This window comes from Lissotriton vulgaris, chromosome 1_1 (assembly GCF_964263255.1).
Source record: "Lissotriton vulgaris chromosome 1_1, aLisVul1.2, whole genome shotgun sequence".
NCBI classification, from domain to species: Eukaryota; Metazoa; Chordata; class Amphibia; order Caudata; family Salamandridae; genus Lissotriton; species Lissotriton vulgaris.
In genome coordinates, this window is record NC_141685.1 from 204,234,302 (window position 1) to 204,254,168 (window position 19,867).

Genomic DNA, 19,867 nt, shown 5'->3' on the forward strand with positions numbered 1-19,867 from the left:
TCACATAAAAATATTTTAAAGGGTCTTCAAATCCAAGCTCACACAGCTGTCTTGAAAGGTGAGGATTTTGAAAATTCCTCTAGCAGGGACAACCTCACGGTGAAGACCTACAGGAAGTTGCTGAGAGTTCTGGTCTATAGGAAGGTTCTGAGAGCCCCAAACCTTGATTTATGGTAGGACTGTTCTCCTCAGGGTAGGGCATACCTCACCTGAGACTCACCCAGAGAGGGCCCAGTGGTGGACGGCTGCAGTAGGAGACAAGAGATGTGGGGGCACTGTTTCATAGTTTCAAAGAGAGAGAAAATCCTCAAAGGTACAAGAGCAAAAAGCACAATATAATTTCAAGGCTTTGAATGCGCCATATTTCAGGACATCACCCTGGAAACTCTGCACCATAAACATCACTTCCAGCCTATTACATACATGTGGAGACAACATCAAATAAAAATGGACTTTCCCCTGTGGCATCACCTTCGAATATGAGAACAAATCTTCGCAACCACCGATGAAGCAGTGGTCCTACTATGGCTAGGAACTGACGCAGTGGACTGAGGAGGCCAATTGGGATGTCTTCAGTACAGAACACATTGAGGACAGATGTTAAAACCATAGAAAAAACAAGATGGCATCAGAGAAGAGACCACATCTGGCGCATGGATGAAAACATTTGCCTCTGGCATGTGGTAAAAAGACTTGTCTAAGTGACCTACTCAGTCTTTGTTCCTGTTGGAAGTGGGTTGGTACTGCCCTTGCTAGGATGCTGCTCCTTTCTTCTGCTGTGCCACCTGACACAGAGACAAACATTCAACAAACAAGAGAAAATACCTCTGTAGTCTGTGTAGATTTTTTTTTTTTCAAAACCCGTTTTTATTAAGAGTTCAAGCAAGATTCGGTACAGCCCTCCACAGTCAGGAGGAGACTGTCAATGACACATATGTAAAGGTACAGCATTGAACCCAGAGTTTTAGAATGACATACCCCAAACCCCCCCCATCCCACCCATCCCCAAGAACACCCTCCAACCCCGTCCCCAACTACCCACCCCTTATCCCACCCAAACCCAGTGCACGTGATCACAGCTTAGCAACATGAGATGAAAAACAAAGGCGGTGTCGGCCAGCAGCCTAGGGTACAGGATTCACATCTGGAGGCAGCACATCGTCAATGTCTATCGGGGGGTCAAGGGCCAGGCCCCTATAGTCCGCCCACCGTTTCCAGATTTTGTAATGTTTGCGGGGACACCCCGGGTTTCAAATACAGGCTGCTCTAGGCCCATGAGAAAGTCCAATCCCGCCTTCCAAGCACCAAGCCGGGGGGGCACGTTCACTCTTCCAGGCCTGGGCCAGATCCCGCTTGGCCACTAGTCTGTGTAGATTTTAATTTGATTGTTTTGGTATACACACCACGGAGATCGTTAAACAATCAGTCATGGAGAATCAACTAATGCTATCATGCTATGCCATCCAGCCATACCTAGTCTGTGTCCCTGGGCTTTATGAGAGGATGATTTTAACACGATTTTGTTTGGGGATCTTACATATACTGGTGAGTTTCCCCAGCGCTAACGATTGGTCAAAAGCATTAGGTGCCTGCCCATGTGATGCTATATCACAATAATCCACATTACATGTTACCCTATTTTGTCATTTTTATTTGCACCCAAGAAAAAGATGGAGCTGAGACAATGCCGTACAGCGTTCTTAACGATGCAAAGTTTAGATGATGAACTGTCAATTTTAGCTGTTGCCTCTTTTTTGAAAAATTTTATGATTTATAGAATTTTTTAATGAAATTATCTGATGTATGACTTTTTAATTATCAATAAATCATTTTATGTAAAAAAAAGTTTAGAATTATGTCTAGCATAGGGCTTTTATGATTTAGCAACTAAATCGAATAAAGCTAATTTTGATTTGATTTGATTTGATTGTTTTGGTGATAATCATCAAGGCACCACACCCCCTCCTGACATTAAGAAGGTTTTAAGTTTAAGTTTATTCATTTTTGCATAGTTACTAAAAACCATTGCAATACAGTAAAACAACCAATAAAACAATTGATACACAAAGTAGAGTGCAGTCAACGCATACATGTCCGATAATAGCACCTAGCAGGCATGGAGCGACTAAATGTAAGAAGCTGAACTCGTCATGAGCACAGGGGCGCTGTGCGCGCTCCCCGCCCCCAGCACAGAATGGGAATTTGCCTAGCTGCGAAGGGGTTAAGAACTTTGAAGGTTGTTTGGCTTTTTCTCACTAAGATAATTCACAAGGTTCATCTCAATGCCATTCGCTTTCTAATGCAGCCCACCCCCTGGATAGGCTTGAAGGGACATTCATCTCAACCCTTCCATCATCACAGGGGTACTAAGCAGGAATGCCCTTTTCATTCTTCTTATCTGGCCCTAGCATAGATCCTTTTGCAACTTGAATTTGAGAGGTGCCCAACTTTCAGGGGTTTTGTTTTGGTTGGGATATCCATAAAATCATGCTGTTGGCAGATGATGTCCTGTTAGTTCTTTCCTTACTTGAAATATCACTTACAAATCGAATGTCACTATTGTAGAGCATGGAAAAGTGGCAGGTTTTAAATGTAACTTCTGATAGATACATCTGCCGTGTGGATTCCTCACCTTGTGAATATCCCCCTTGAGTCAGCAACATTCGGAAATTCTTTTTGTAGCTTCTCGCCGACGTGGACGCGGACGTCACAGAGACACGGCTCCGCTCGCGACTCCGCTGACGTCACCGACGCCTATAATAGGCCCACGCCGGCGTGATGACATCAGTTCCCTTTTTCCGCGTCGTCGACGCTAACGGTTTTCAGGGATCGTACTGTAGCTTTACAGTAACTTTGTTACTATTTACCTGTTATTCTGTTTAACTTTATATTCTTCGAGATGTTGTCGAAGAAGACTGGTTTTAAGGCTTGCGGCAAATGTGGCAAGACTATGTCTATCACCGATCCACATGACTGCTGTGTCTGGTGTTTAAGCTCCGACCATGACGTCGAGGACTGTGCTTGCTGCAAGAAGATGACTTCGAAGGCGCTAAGAGAAAGAGAGGCGAAACTCCTTGTGGCTAAGCTAAAGAGTGGAAAAGAAATCTTCGAAGTCTCGAACTCGTCGTTCGAGGTCGAGGTCTCGATCGAGGTCACGCTCGGAGTCGTCTTCAGCTCACGCTTCGAAGTCGTCGAGGAAGAAGCACAAGAAGAGGAGCCATGAGTCACGTCATCGCTCCGGAAAAGACTCTGGTTCGAGACCGAAGTCCCAGGTCAAGCTCCTGAGTAAAGAGGTGGTGGTTTCGGAGTCGGAGCATGTCTCTGTTGGTGAGGCTTCACAACCAGGTTCACCCGAATCACAGGAGCAGGTCCATTCTCCAGTTCCATCCAATCCTTCTGGTCAGGAGGATGAAGGTGAGGAGCAGGGGGCTGGTGAAGTCGAGGTTCCGGTGCCTGCGGGTTCGTCGACCCTGGTTCCAGGACTCGTTGAAGAGGTCGGCGTCGTCTCGACTCCGCCTCCTCAGGAACGACCCAGAGAATCTTATCCTGAGTTTCCAGCTCCAGGTCAGGATCCATCTCAGTTTCTGAACGCCATGTTTGGTGTCTATTCTAGGGCAATGTTCCCGTCTGGTCCACCTGTTGGTCCCACGGGTCCTATGGCTTTCAACTTGGGTGTTCCCCAGGCTTACGCCCCTCCGCCCTTCATGCCTTTTATGCCGGCTATACCACCGCATTGGCATTTTCCGACACCTCCGGTGTCGTCGACGCCGAAGCGCTCGACGTCGACGCCAGTCACATCGACGCCGATGCCTACGACTCCAAGGCAGAATTCTGTCCGACCTCGAGCTGAGAAGCCTCGTCCGACGTCGGGTTCGACGCCGGCTCCGGCGCCGTCGGAGTCGATTCTGAACCCGTTGGCTTCGGTTGTGAAGGAAAGGTCTCGGAGAAAGGCTCAGAGACTTCTGGAAGAGGATAGGTATCTATATTCAGATACTGAAGAAGGAGAGTTGCGGGATTCTGAGGATCCTTTTGAAGATTTGTGTGAGGCCAGTGGGCTTGAACTGTCACCTGAGTGGGAGTTGGCTTCAGTTTCCAATGTGCCATCAAAGGATGTGGTGCCTTATCACACTGTTATTAAAAAAGCAGCGAGTCTGTTGAATATTACTCTTCCTACTGCTGACTATAAGCCTAACATCTTGACTGAGGTTCTTCATTCTCCCTCGTCAGTAGTTGAGCCTGTGTTACCCTTCAACGAGGCCTTGACTGAGCCCATCTATGAGGTTTGGAAGAAGCCTTTGTCTACTCCTGCAGTTTCAAGAACAGTTGCGAGGAGGTACAGAGTGGCACCTGAGGACCCTGCGTTTTTATCGATTCATCCCTTGCCTGAGAGTTTGGTGGTGCAGGCTGCTTGCTCTAAGAAATCTGCTGGAGCTTTCCCACAGGTTCCTGGGGACAAGGAATCCAGGAAGCAAGATCAGGGTGCCAGGAAGGTCTTCTCATCAGCCAGTATGGCTTTAAAGTCAACCAACACAACGTGCCTGATGGGGAGGTATATCCATGCCTTGATGGATTCTGTCAAGCAGCTAGTTCCGAAAATTCCTGAAGATGACCGGAAGGATTTTCAGGAGGTGATTTCAGACACTCAAGCAGCTGCGAGACAGGTGATTCAGAGTGGCCTGGACACTGCTGATTCGGTGGCAAGGGTCATGGGTTCATCTGTGGCCACCAGGAGGGCCGCCTGGCTTAAGTCATCAGAGTTCTCTGCGGACGTCCAGTCTGCTTTGTTGGACTTGCCTTTTGATGGGTCAGGATTGTTTGGCAAGAAGGCTGATGCTGCCTTGGAACGTTTTAAGGACAGTAGGGCCACTGCAAAGTCCTTGGGTCTTCAGTCCAGAGGAACTACTGGTAAACGCTTCAGGGGGTTCGGAAGATCTTCCTTTCGCTCTTACAGACCTTCCCAGCAGCAGCCTCAGCAGCAACAAAATACGCTCTACAAGTCGTACAGAGGCAGACAAAGATCCCGCCCTAGAGGTCGTCAATCCTCGTCCTCCTCCTCTCCTTTCCAACCCCCAGCCAACGCAGCAAAGCAGCCCTAGATCCGCCATTCCGGATCATGTGGGCCCAGTGGGGGGTCGGCTTACTCATTTCCTACAAGATTGGGAATTAATTACATCGGATCTTTGGGTTCTCAATCTTGTAGGGAATGGGTATGCACTTCATTTCCGGGAATTCCCTCCCAATTACCCTCCTTGCCAGGGTTATTGTTCGGAGGACCACCTGCTTCGCCTGCAGGAAGAAGTCCTGGCTCTTTTCAAAAAAGGTGCAATAGAGGTGGTTCCAGAGCAGGAAAGGGGTCAGGGGTGCTACTCCTGGTATTTCCTGATCCCCAAGAAAGATGGCAGGCTTCGGCCTATCCTGGATCTCAGGATCTTGAACCTTTACCTGAAACAGGAAAAGTTCAAGATGCTCACTCTTGCGCAGGTTCTTCAAGCGCTGCTGGAAGAAGACTGGATGGTGTCAATCGACTTGCAGGATCCGTATTTTCATATTCCCATCCTGAAGTCGCACAGAAAGTATCTCCGTTTTACGGTTGGGTCACAACACTACCAGTTTGTGGTCCTTCCGTTTGGTCTTACTACTGCGCCTCGAGTCTTCACCAAGGTGATGGCGGTGGTGGCAGCTCATCTCAGAAGATCGGGGATACATGTGTTTCCGTATCTAGACGACTGGCTGATCAAAGCGGAGTCGCCGGAGAAGGTGCTCCATCATCTGCAAGAGACAACTCAGTTGTTGCACAGGTTGGGTTTTTCGATAAATGTACCCAAGTCTCACCTGGTGCCCTCACAGCGCAACCTGTTCATAGGTGCGGTACTGGACACTACTGTATGTCGCGCATTCTCTCCCCCTCAAAGGATTCGCGACATTCAGGAGATGATTCCTTTGTTCTACCCTGGAGCGGTTGTTCCAGTCCTGAAGGTCCTTCGCCTGCTCGGTCTGATGGCTTCATGCATCCTGTTGGTCAACCATGCACGCTGGCACATGAGGGCACTCCAGTGGTGCCTCCGCAGGCAGTGGTATCAGCACAACGGAGAACCCAGGGAGTCAGTGAAGATCTCCAGAGAAACTGCAGCGGATCTGTCTTGGTGGAGTGTGGAAGGCAATCTGTCTCAAGGGAAGCCTTTTCAGATTCCTCCATCGGTGGCCACAGTTATAGCGGACGCGTCCACCCTCTGGTGGGGTGCTCATCTGGGGGACCTGGAGGTCAAAGGTCTTTGGTCTCCAGAGGAAAGGTTGCTTCACATCAATCTTCTGGAATTGCGGGCTATACGTCTGGCGCTCAAGGCCTTCCTCCCTTCCCTTCGCGGGCGGTCAGTTCAAGTCCTGACGGACAACACGACCGCGATGTGGTACATCAACAAGCAGGGAGGAGTAGGGTCGCAGTGTCTCTGCAGAGAGGCTCTGCGTCTCTGGTCCTGGGTTCAGGACCATCGGATTTGTCTGATGGCAAATCATCTGGCCGGAGTTCAGAACGTTCGTGCAGACAGTCTCAGTCGGCAGTTCCCTGCCGATCACGAGTGGAGGCTCCATCCAGAGGTAGTTCTCGACATCTTTCGGATGTGGGGGACTCCTCGGGTGGACCTGTTTGCCACTCACGAGAATGCTCACTGCCTGTCATTCTGCAGCCTCCAGTTTCCGATGCAGGGAGCCTAGGGGGATGCGTTTCAGTTGAGTTGGAGCTCGCAACTCCTTTACGCGTTTCCTCCCATACCCTTGATTCCTCGGGTTCTGAGGAAAATTCGCCAAGACCGGGCCCGAGTCATATTGATTGCCCCGGACTGGCCAAGAAGGGTGTGGTACTCAGACCTTCTCCACCTCTCCTCTCACCCGCCGCTCCGTCTCCCTCGCAGGGCAGATCTCCTCTCTCAGATGGGGGGGCAGGTTCTACACTCTGACCTCCAGACCTTACACCTTCATGCCTGGAGATTGAACGGGGCAACCTGATTTCTTTTTCTCTCCCTCACGATGTGGTGGATGTCATTTTGTCAGCCAGGCGTGACTCCACTAAGTCCATCTATTCTTATAGGTGATCTAAATGTGTTTTTTGGTGCAGGGGGAAGTCCATAGACCCTTTGAGGGCCCATTTATCTGATGTTCTCCAGTTTGCCCTTTCCCTAGCGCAGCAGGGTCTTGCTGTTGCCACTGTGAAGGGTTATCTGTCAGCGCTGTCGGCGTTTATCTGTTTGCCTGACCAGCCCTCTCTGTTTTAATCTCCTATAGTTTTGAGGTTTTTGAAGGGTCTCACTAATAAGTTCCCTCCTATCCCTTTTATTGTGCCTCAGTGGGATTTGAATCTAGTTTTGACATTTTTAATGGGTGCTCCTTTTGAGCCTCTTCATAAATGTCCCATGAGGCTCCTGACTTTCAAAACTGTTTTCCTCGTTGCGATAACCTCGGCAAGGAGGGTTAGTGAGCTTCAAGCTCTTAGTTCCAAGCCCACATTCCTGTCCATTCATGCTGATCGAATGGTTCTTAGGACCAGGGCTGCTTTTCTGCCAAAGGTGGTGACTCCTTTCCACCTTGGTCAATCCGTTACCCTCCCTACCTTTTATCCTCCCCCTCACCCTTCCAAGGAGGAGGAGCGATTACACCGTCTTGACCCCAAGAGGGCGGTGTCTTTTTATTTGGACAGAACTAGAGACTGTCGCATGGATGACCAGCTCTTTATTGGCTTTGCTGGCTGCAAGAAAGGAAGAGCGGTCCATAAGAGGACTTTGTCGAGATGGATCGTCCTCTGCATTAAGATCTGCTACTCTTTGGCCGGTAAGGAACCACCAGGGGGTATAAGGGCTCATTCTACTAGGGCTAAGTCTTCAACCTCTGCATTGGCTAGAGGTGCGCCTGTAGAGGATATTTGTAGGGCCGCAACTTGGTCTTCCCTCCACTCTTTCGCGAAGCACTACTGCTTGGATACCGAAGTGAGGAGGGACGGTCATTTTGCGCGCTCTGTCCTTCAGGATTTCCTGGTCTAGAAGAGTGGACACCCTCCTCCGGGAGTGGGGACTGCTGTGGGACTCTATTCCCAAGGTGAGGAATCCACACGGCAGATGTATCTATCAGAAGAACAAGTTACTTACCTTCGGTAACGCTTTTTCTGGTAGATAAAATATCTGCCTGTGGATTCCTCACTGACCCACCCGCCTCCCCGTTGTCCACTCTTCTATGCCAGAGTATTTCTAATGGATTGTTTTATTGTAAAATGTTTTATTGCATTTACTTCACACTGTGTGTGTTACTTTTATTTCTATACTGTGTATATTGTGTACATTTCTACTGTCATCGGTCCGTCCGTGTGCCTCGAAGGCACGGAAAAAAGGGCGGAACTGATGTCATCACGCCGGTGTGGGCCTATTATAGGCGTCGGTGACGTCAGCGGAGTCGTCTCTCTGTGACGTCCGCGTCCACGTCGGCGCGAAGCTACAAAAAGAATTTCCGAATGTTGCTGACGCAAGGGGGATATTCACAAGGTGAGGAATCCACAGGCAGATATTGTATCTACCAGAAAAAGCGTTACCGAAGGTAAGTAACTTGTTCTTTAGCAAGACCATTCTCAAGTGATCCCTAAGCCAGTAAGTTGTAGACAAGCTGAAAAAGCTGACCCCCCTTCTCCTGGGTAAACACATCAATCTATCTGGGTATTCATGTCACTCCGAAAGTGCATGACGTGTTCGGAACAAGCTACCTGGATCGTTTAATAATGCTACATAGTGACCAGAGGAAATGCCCTCCCACCACCCTCTCCTGCTGGGATGTATCAGTGTCATCAAAATGAATGCTTTACCAAGACTGGCCATCCCAGAGACCATTGAATCAAAACTATTCATAGATCACAAGGAACTTTTCACCCACTTCATTTGGCTGGACATGCACCCACGACTTGGTAAGCTGGACCTTGCTAACTTCCACACACTTAAGGATAATGATAGGCTTGTCTCTCCAGGAGGCTGACAAAATATGGTCCCCCATGGAGCGAGTGCTAGTGGAAGGTTGTATGGCATATTTGTATAGCACTAAACTGTCACCCATAGGGTATCCTGGCGCTTGACTTGGTCAGCCATACGCAACTTTATGCTGCCTTAAAACTTTACACCAACCTGGGAAAAATGTGTGTTTTTAGACCTTTTTTAAAGGAGGAGATGTCCTCTTTACTTCTCAAGGACAAGGGTAGAGCATTCCATAACTTGGCTGCACTGAACCTAAAGGAGCGCCCGCCCATATGCGTCCTCGGGATTTTAGGGATTACCACCAAGCAGGCAGAGGAGGAACGGAGAGATCTAGTGGGGACATACCAGGAGAACATCATCTGCAAAGAGGATGGTCCCTGGCCATGAAGGGCCCTGCAGACAAGACATAGTGCTTTAAAATCAATGCGCCGGGTGATTGGCAGTCAGTGGAGGTCCATGAGCGCCAATGAGGATGAGTCAAGACGCCGTCTGGAGAGGGCTAGCTTAGCAGCCATATTCTGCACTCGCTGCAATTTACCCACTAGGGCAGCCGGCGCGCCCAGAAGTAGCGCATTGCAGTAATCAAGCCTGCTTAAGATGATACTACGCACTACCTCTGGGCGGGCATGAGCCGGAAGGAAAGATAGAATCTTCCGCAATGTTCGGAGCAGCAGCATGCACGTTGCCACAGTTTTGTTGACAAACTGGTCTAGCTGTAGATTAGATTCAAACAGCACCCCCACGTTTCGAGTGGACACTGCTGCTGCCCCCGTGCCCTGGAAGGAAGGAGGCCAAAAGTCCGGTGGCAAGGGCCGAGGAATACGATCCAAGGAGCAATGCAATACCTCGGTTTTTGAACTATTAAATTGCAGTGAATTCAGACTCAGCCATTCTGCAGTAGCTGACATGCAACGGTGATAGGTCTCCTGAGACACGGCATCCCTACCCCCAAACGAGAAGATAAGTTGCGTGTCGTCCGCATAATTGATGACCGCAATGCCAAAGGACTTGATTAAACTGACCAGGGGGAGGAGATATAGGTTGAATAGAATAGGGCTGATGGCCAACCTTTGCGGTACGCCCTGCCCCACCCGCCTGATGTCCGAACAGTAGGGCGGCAAGGCCACCACCTGGTGTCTGTTACCAAGGTAAGAGACCAACCAGTCAAGGGCCAGGCCAGATACCCCAATCTCCTCTAGTCTCCTGATCAGGATGGCATGGCTGACCGTGTCGAACGCGGCCGACATGTCGAGCAGCACCAGAAAGGCTGCTCGACCAAGGTCGACACGCGAACGAAGGTCATCCAAAGCGGTCACCAGTGCAGACTCAGTGCCGTGGGCTGGTCTGAAGCCACACTGAGCCTCGTCCAAGCAGATGGTAATCTCTAAGAAGCTGGACAGATGTTTTGTCGCCAGTTTTTCCAAGATACTAATTGGCAGAGGAAGCAATGAAATAGGCCTGTAATTTGCTCAGCAGGCAGGGTCCAGTGTGTCCTTTTTCAGAAGTGGCGATACCACGGCCAACTTCTAGCAGTCCGGGACCCGAGCCGTACTGAAAGACTGACAGCAGATGGCGTGAAGAGGGGGGAAAAGCTCTTCTTGTATGTATTTGTATGGCAGCAGGTCAAGGGGGGAGCCCGACGAGATCCCGTTCACCAAGGTGCAAAAATCCTCAAAGGACGGGAGGGGAAAGCTGTTCAACGGAGCTTGCCTAGCATCCGACTCCAGGATCTCAGGGGTGGTCCCTCTTGCCAGGTTAGACATAGCATGAGGGGTCGTCGAGGCCGGAGGCCCAAGATTGCTCAGAATAAGGGTGATCTTATCCACAAAGGCCTTTGCCAGAGAGTCACAGAGCAGTTGGGAGGCCGGTATGTCCTTGGAGGCACATGCGGGGCGGGATAAATCCCTAACTATCTTAAACTTAAACAGGGCCTGAGATTTATTTGCCGCTGTCAGTAGAGTTTCCTCAAGGAAAGTGGCTTTGGCGCATTTAATCTGGGTTTTATAGGCCAGTAGTGCCTGCTTAAAGAAAACCGTATCAGATTCAAGATACTGTCTCCTCCAGGCAAGTTCCGCACGTCTACACTGGAGCTTCAGCTGGAGATGCTCCTTAGTGAACCAAGGTATAGCCGGTCTAGCCCTATCTCTAATTTTCCGCAGCGGAATCAGTTCATCCAGTGATTTGGAAATTTTCTGACTGAGGATTACATAGCTCTCCTTCCGCTAACAGGGTTGGCAGGCTCGACTGTTTCAGGAGCCATGACCATTGCCTACCCAGCTTTGAGGTGGCTCCTTTCCTGCCACTTTTCAAGGAATCAGCTGGTACTGACAGAGAGAAGTGGACAAGAGAATGGTCCGTCCAGCATTGGGGGATGATGTTCCGTACCGACACCCGACTAGCATCTTCCAGGATCAGATCCAGAACATGACCCTTTGAGTGAGTCGGGGAGAGTATCAGCTGCTGCAGATGAATATTGCAACATGACTGAACCAGCTCTTTATAAGCTGAGTCCGTAGATCCTCCCGGCCACAGGTTAAAATCTCCCAGGACCAGAAACCTAGTGTGAGAGTTGGAGAGCTCGTCGATCAGATCTGCCAACTCATGTATGGCCGGCAAGGCATTGGCCGGGGTTCTGTAACACAGCAGCCCGGAATACAGAACACCTCATAGTCCCTTTAAGGAAAAACCCATTGTTTCACATCCTGGGACTTCTCTTATCTCTAGTTGGGAAATATCCAAGGTTTCTCTTTTGGTTTGTCTTTTTGGTTCTAAGCTGTCAGTGAACAATCTTTAACATGCAATATAGTGAACGTTGTCCATCAAGTATCTAAGAAAAATATTTCAAAACAGATTGGTTTAAAAATGCCTATTGTGAAGACTGAAGGCACTGGCTGAGGAAAAGGGCCCACATTTGGGAGCCACCAGCTGGTAGGCTAAATAGTGGGTGGCACCTCTCTTTAGGACAATAGTTTTCTTAGACCTAAGTGCCTCCTTTGGAGTTTTGAGGGTACTGAAAATCCTCCAGTCTCTGGAGTAAACTCGAAATAAACTCTCAGACTGAATTTCCTCTTCAATAGGGATCCCAGAGATACCTCAGATGGTGGGCCACTCTCTACTTAGAGTTTCCTAAGAAAGTGAATGATTTTCAGTTTCCCCCAGCCACCTAATAAGTCCACAAGTCTTACAGAGTCGGTATTCATCCAGTATACAACTGCAGGTAAACAGCTCAGACAGTAAGACTGAACGCGTTTTCCAGGGTCTCTGTGCCGTCTGTGCAGGTCATGGAGCAAAGAGGCAAACGCTTATAAGTCTGGCCTGCGTATCTACACAAAGACTGCATAAAGAAGGGCGTAGAGAGGGTCCCTCCAGCATTGCACAAGGCAAAGGCTTGAAGGGAGGTTTATAAGGGGAAATACTGATGACTAGAAAGCATTCTGGTGGGAAGGAAAAAAGACAGTGAAGAGCCTATCTCCAATACTGCTGCCCTGCAGTTGAGAATAGATCCTGCATGTATAGACGCAGTGACTGGGCGTCTGTGGAAAAGCTGATCATTTTGTTATAGGAGAGCGTAAGCGAATCTCTGTGATCAGCAACCTACTGCAGTAGGCAACCTTGCTGAATACCAAAGTAATAATTAGGCACTTTGCAGCTTCAAATGGGTGATGCTGACAGATTTTCTTTATGGCGAGACACTAATAGCGTGCAGTGGTGATGGTGTGAGTGATGGATGACTCAAACATCAAAGTGGAATTAACTGGTACTCCTAGCTTCCTGGCAGTGAGTGATTATGTCAGGGGGGAAGATGCTGAGATATGGGAGAGTGGTGTGAGTGGAAGATGAGGAAAAGTAATGATTCTCTGTTGTGGAGAAATGTATTCCTAACTAGCAGATCCATCCATGGTCAGCATTGCGTCCTCTTGAGTCCACCCTTGAAGGACAGGATCGAAGCCCTGTGGCATGATGAAGGAGTAGAGGGATGGTAGTAAGAGGTTCAAATAGAGTAGGTTACCGAGTACCTGGTCATATATGTAATAGAAGCTATGGCATGCCCATTGTAAGCTCTTTTGCCCAAAGATGTTTGCCTCCAGATGAAGTTTTTGGCATAGAAGGGATACATCTGGGAGTTAATTCCCAGTTGACTCCCTTTTTCCTGTTTCTCTCTCTCATTCCACTGTGGAACACGTCTGAGCTGCTTCAGCATACATTTTATTTTGATGTGATTATTTTTCATCTTTTGAACAGCAATTCAAACCCTTCTGCACTATACTGTTAACTCACTATTGGTGCTATTTGATCTTGGCTTTCTCCTTCCATTCCTCAGCAATATCTTGTTAGCCTCTTTTCACAGCTTGATCAATCAATCAATCAGGCAGATATTTACAAATCACATGTCAGGGTCTCATGGGCCCTAGGTTGTTCAGTTCTAGATCATGGAGGATATTGCCTTACTCACTGGGGATCACATAAACCTTGTTTAACCACAAATATCTCTTGTTTTTTTGCTTCTTTATCTGCAACATTTTGCCATGTGCTATTTATTGATCTCCCAGGTGTGTTTTCTCACTAGGTGACCTTCAGCCCCCACGATAACACCCTTATCTGTGCCACTGGAAATGGCTTTTTTAAGACTTTCCGCTACATTGATGGCAACTTGAAGCAGACAAACTTCCAGAAAGTGGAGCCTCAGAACTACCTGTGTCACGCGTGGCTGTCTGATGACAAAATCATCGTTGGGACTGACACTGGCAAGCTCGTCCTTTTCCATTCTGGTGAGGTACAGTGGGAGTTCACCATCCCTGAAACCAGGGGGCGGCAGAGGTCCATCACCACCCTGGATGAAAGGAGGTAAGCAGCTCTCCATGTCTACTGTCTGTCCTTCTGTCACCTCAAGAAGAGGTCTGCCACTGCTCTGGAGGAAAGCAGGTACACTGCACCTTCCAACTTTCCGTATGCCATCTGTTCTTCTCTTACCTCAGAACCGAGGTCTAACACTGCTCTACAGGGAACCGCACCTTCTACCTCCCTGTATTCTACCTGTTCTCCCCTTACCTCAAGCAGAGGCCTAGCACTGCTCTGGAAAAAATGAAGTGCACTGTACCTTCCACCTCTCTTTGTACCTTCTGTCCTACTTTCATCTCAGGGAGAGGTCAGCCACTGCTCTGGAGGAACAGAGAAAAACTGCACCGTCCCTTCCTCATAATACCTTCTGTCCTCTCACCTCATGGAAAAGTCTAGCACTGCTCTGGAAGAAAGAAGGGACACTGCACCTCCCACCCCTCTGTTTAGCTTCTGTTCTTCTCTCACCTCACAGAGAGGTCTAGCACTGCTCTGGAGGAAAAGAGGAACACTGTTCCTTCCACCTCTCTTTGTACCTTCTGTCCTACTTTCACCTCAGGGAGAGGTCTGGCACTGCTCTGGAGGAAAGGAGGTAAACTGCACCTTCCATCGCTCTGTATGCCTTCTGTCCTTCTCTCATTGAGCGGTCCAACACTGCTCAGGAAGAAAGGAGGAAAACTGCTCCTTCCATAGCTCTGTATACCTCCTGCCCTTCTCTCACTTCATGGAGAGGTCTAGCACTGCTCTGGAGGAAAGGAGGTAAACTGCACCTTCCATCGCTCTGTATACCTTCTGTCCTACTTTCACCTCTGGGAGAGGTCTCACACTGCTTTGGAGGAAAGTAGGTAAACTGCATCTTCCATCGCTCTGTATGCCTTCTGTCCTTCTCTCATGGAGAGGTCCAACATTGCTCAGGAGGAAAGGAGAAAAACTGCACCTTCCATTGCTCTGTATCCCTTCTGTCCTACTTTCACCTCTGGGAGAGGTCTCACACTGCTCTGGAGGAAAGGAGGTAAACTGCATCTTCCATCACTCTGTATATCTTCTGTCCTTCTCTCAATGAGCGGTCCAACACTGCTCAGGAAGAAAGGAGGAAAACTGCACCTTCCATTGCTCTGTATCCCTTCTGTCCTACTTTCACCTCTGGGAGAGGTCTCACACTGCTCTGGAGGAAAGGAGGTAAACTGCATCTTCCATCACTCTGTATATCTTCTGTCCTTCTCTCAATGGGCGGTCCAACACTGCTCAGGAAGAAAGGAGGAAAACTGCACCTTCCATTGCTCTGTATCCCTTCTGTCCTACTTTCACCTCTGGGAGAGGTCTCACACTGCTCTGGAGGAAAGGAGGTAAACTGCATCTTCCATCACTCTGTATATCTTCTGTCCTTCTCTCAATGAGCGGGCCAACACTGCTCAGGAAGAAAGGAGGAAAACTGCACCTTCCATCGCTCTGTATACCTCCTGCCCATCTCTCACTTCATGGAGAGGTCTGGCACTGCTCTAGAGGCAAACTGCACCTTCCACCACTCTGTATATCTTCTGTACTTCTTTCAACGGTACTCAGTCAAAATATTGAATCTTTAATTTCGACTTACACTTATATCGAGTTGCTAATATCGAAGGGACAGAATATCGATGGCCAGAATATCGATGGACAGAATATCGACCCTAAGGTAAGTAATATCGAAATTACTTATATCAATAGCATATATATCGATGTAAGTAATATCGACATTACTTATATCGATAGCATATATATCGATGTAAGTAATTTCGATTTACTAATATGTGTTAGAAATTTTAGTTAAGTGTTTAAATTAATTGTTATAATATGTGTTTAATATTTTTTATATAAAAAATATATATAAAAGTACATTATATGTTTTACTACCAGAGCAGGTTGTGGGTTTTTAGGGGAATAGGGTGGGAAGTAATTTATTTGTAATTAATTAATTATTTTTTAATGATTAATTTAATTTGTAATTAAATATTATTTGGCAATGAATTATTTTAATTGGTTAATTGATTAATTAATTGATAATTAATGTATATTAATAAGTAAATTATATGTTTTACTACTGGAGCGGGTTGTGGGTTTATAGGGGAATAGGGTGGGAAGTAATTTAATTGTAATGAATTAAATAATTTACAAGCATATTTTAATTTGTAATGAATAATTAATTGGTAATTAATTTTATTAATTGATAAATTAATTATTTAATTGGTAATTAAATTTTTTTAATTGATAAATTAATTCTTTAATTGGTAATTAATATTTGTAATTGATAAAGTAATTATTTAATTTGTAATTAATGTAATTTTAAATTAAATGTTATGTGTTACTACTGGAGCGTGTTGTGTGTTTATAGGGGAATAGGGTGGGGTTGGAATAGTAATATTTACCTTTACGCTATCCAACACTTTCCCTACTGTTGCACCCTCTGGAGTGGGAATAGTAATTTTTAAAACCCTACGCTATCCAACACTTTCCCTACTGTTGCACCCTTTGGAGTGAGAATAGTAATTTGTACCCACCCGCTATCCAACGCTTTCCCTACTGTTGTACCCTCTGGAGTGGGAATAGTAATTTTTACCCCTACGCTATCCAACACTTTCCCTACTGTTGCACCCTCTGGAGTGGGAATAGTCATTTTTACCCCTACGCTATCCAACACTTTCCCTACTGTTGCACCCTCTGGAGTGGGAATAGTAATTTTTACCCCTACGCTATCCAACACTTTCCCTACTGTTGCACCCTTTGGAGTGAGAATAGTAATTTTTACCCACCCGCTATCCAACGCTTTCCCTACTGTTGCACCCTCTGGAGTGGGAATAGTAATTTTTACCCCTACGCTATCCAACACTTTCCCTACTGTTGCACCCTCTGGAGTGGGAATAGTAATTTTTACCCCTACGCTATCCAACACTTTCCCTACTGTTGCACCCTCTGGAGTGGGAATAGTAATTTTTACCCCTACGCTATCCAACACTTTTTCTACTGTTGCACCCTCTGGAGTGGGAATAGTAATTTTTACCCCTACGCTATCCAACACTTTCCCTACTGTTGCACCCTTTGGAGTGAGAATAGTAATTTTTACCCACCCGCTATCCAACGCTTTCCCTACTGTTGCACCCTCTGGAGTGGGAATAGTAATTTCTACCCTTACGCTATCCAACACTTTCCCTACTGTTGCACCCTCTGGAGTGGGAATAGTAATTATTGTTAAGTAAGTATATATTATATATGATTTGTTAATTTGAATTTTTTATTTAATTAAATATGTTTTATTTTTTTAACATTATTAAATATATTTAAATATGTTTAAGTAATTTATAAGTATTATTTACAGTATTTTTCATGTTTTTTAAAACCCCCCAAAAAACCGATATATTTAACAACGATATTTTTAACATCGATATTATTTTTTCGCTATTTTGGTACTTACCATGTAGTATATAGGGCGTCAATATTCTTGCAATCGATATAATTGCGCCGATATTTGTGTAGGTCGAAATTCTGTCTGTCGAAATTCTGTCATAGATCCCTTTCAACTCATGGCGAGGCGAGGCACGGCTCTGGAAGAAAGAAGGGACACTGCACCTTCCACCTCTGTATACCTTCTGTCCTTCTTTTACCTCATGGAGAGCCGTAGCACTGCTCTGGACTCACAACTTTGAGTGGACTTGGAATAACTTTTCAACCTATGACACTCCAGCAGTATCACATCTTTAAGTGCTCTCTTGACAGTAGTTCTCTCGCTCTCCTTAAATGTATGGAGCAGCTGTACATTCCAGGTACCTCATCAAGCTCCCGAGGACCCCCTGCCCGAGTCCAGCACAGTCCTCTCCTCTCTGAAAAATGTTTCTCCATTGTGGGTCTACAAGAGGGCAGAGGAATGCATGTGGCTCCTCTCCTCTTTCCCATTTCCTGTGCTAACTGTTGCAAAAACAATCCATGTTGCAGAGGTTTTAAGCATCTCTTTCCATTAATGTCCTTGACAACCATGTGAAATGTGTCCTGCTTGAACCTCTATCCACAGTTACGTGGCTTCTAGGGTTGGATACGCTTCCTTTGCTCTTCCAAAGTCTTTTCTTCAGGGGTGACCTGCTGTTTCTAAATACTGCTAAACCAATTCTGTGATACAAATTTCTCCTTTTAATCCCAGGTACCCTCTATCCAGAGCTTAAGTGACAACGATAATCCCTAACTTTGCGCTAAAATGGCAGGCTGAGTTCTTACCCAATTTTGCAAATTAGACTAATCCCTTCTTGTCTCTAGAAAAGTCTTCCAATATGTTTATTGCTTCCAGGGGGCCTTCCTCTGCCCCTTCCCTCACTGTTTTTACCCTTCTTTGTCTTACTGTTATTTAATTGACCTTCCACTATTAGTGCTTAACTTGCAACCCTTACCCTGGCTTGGGTTTTGACCGGCTTTGTATTGTGGAGTTTCCTACCTCCAATTCCAGCTGTGACTTGTGACAAAGTAGCTCTTTGTGTGACTCAAAACCTCCCCGTCCTGGGGTCTCTGCCACTCAATCCCCCTGATCCCATGTACTGGGTCACTTGTGTTTCACCTTTTGGTGTTCAATCGGACTTTTGGGATATTGGGAAAAGAAACATCTTTGGTTGGACTCAAATAAACACGTTTAGAATGTATCAAATTGTGTCTGCCTGGCACTGCTCTTTCCAGTCACTTCAATTAGAGGCCACATTACATGTATGTGGTTCCTTGTGTAGCCCCCTTCACTCCTGAAAACCTCTCCAGCCTCTTCTTTCAGTTATCTCTCTGTGGAACCTGTAGATGTACAATTCTTAAGTTTTCATTGTCAGCCTTTGGTCAAGCATTGTGGTTATGTGGCAAAATGGTGCATTCTGAGACAGTAGAAAGGGGCATTTGTACCCAGCATAGGTGCTTGCAGGATCCCTTGAGTTTGTACCTGTCTTGGGTGACTTAAATAGTGTAAAAATCTATACATTTCTCCTGCTTCTGCCATCCAGGGCTCTCCGTACAAGTAACTGGACATGTAAATCTGCAGGCTCTAGGCATGTCCTTCTCCCTCGGCCTCACTGACTCTAGTTTCTAACCTCTGACTCTAACCTCTGGCGTTGTCCCCTACCAGACGCTTGCAGAAACCAAGCATTGTAAGAATGGTGTTCTTTGCAGGACACAGTGACACAAGATAGTGGCTTCCTACAGCCCCTACTGTGCAGCTTCTCCTGTGGTTTTCATATTGGAGACCCAGTAGCCCTCTTCACCTGGCTGTTCCATGCACCAGTGCCACCTCTGCCCCCAACAGCCTCTAGGAGCTTCAGCAGGAAGCCCCTGCTCTTTGTGCAGTATCTGGGTTGGACGTCCATGGATACCTGTTGTCTTCCTCTGTCCTCCCTCTCTGAGGTAGTAAACTGGTGACCATGAACTGTGCTGGAGGTCATCTACTATCTGATAGTGGGAGCGAAGAGGCTGTGGTAAACTGGCACCACTTTTCTGTTCATTCAGCAGCATCCCTTAGTACATTTCCCCTCAAAATAAAGCTCCCCGCTTAATTAGGTTTGAGTGACAGTGCGCATTGTTGTGAGCCGCGCGCAATGAGTTATGGCCATTACTCTTCTTCCATGCTTGGACCGTGGTGGAACCCAGGGGCCTGTCTGATGAGACCTGGTCCGTTCCTCCAATCCTACTCAACCCCTTTTCATTCACTGAAAGAAACTTCACTCTTTAAGTTGTTTAGAGAATCAGCAGCTTCCATAGTCTGCTACCTCCATCCAAGGTAACAGGAGATCATTAAGCTGTTCAAATTAATAGTGTTCATAACAGCAAATTACCTTGAAGCTTGTCAACACATTTCAAGCTGTATCCAGGGTTTGTTTTGCTTCATTACTACTGTTCTGATTTGCAAATAAAGTCTCATTCATTTGAGAATACTGACTCGACGGGGACCTTTACTGTGTGTCATCACAGTGTCTCACTGCACCCAGACACATCTGCTGCATCTATTCCATCCTCTAGCATCACCCTTGAACCTTTACTGT

General features: G+C 46.9%; 1 protein-coding gene across 1 annotated transcript in view; it reads left to right on the top strand.

Moving 5' to 3' along the window:
• CFAP57 (cilia and flagella associated protein 57) overlaps window positions 1-19,867 on the top strand; it is a 378,308-nt gene that overhangs the window by 51,414 nt on the left and 307,027 nt on the right. The window contains exon 4 of the mRNA XM_086952180.1: window positions 13,570-13,847. Within this exon, the coding sequence (XP_086808306.1) occupies window positions 13,570-13,847 (278 nt within the window). The remainder of the gene's footprint in view (window positions 1-13,569; window positions 13,848-19,867) is intronic.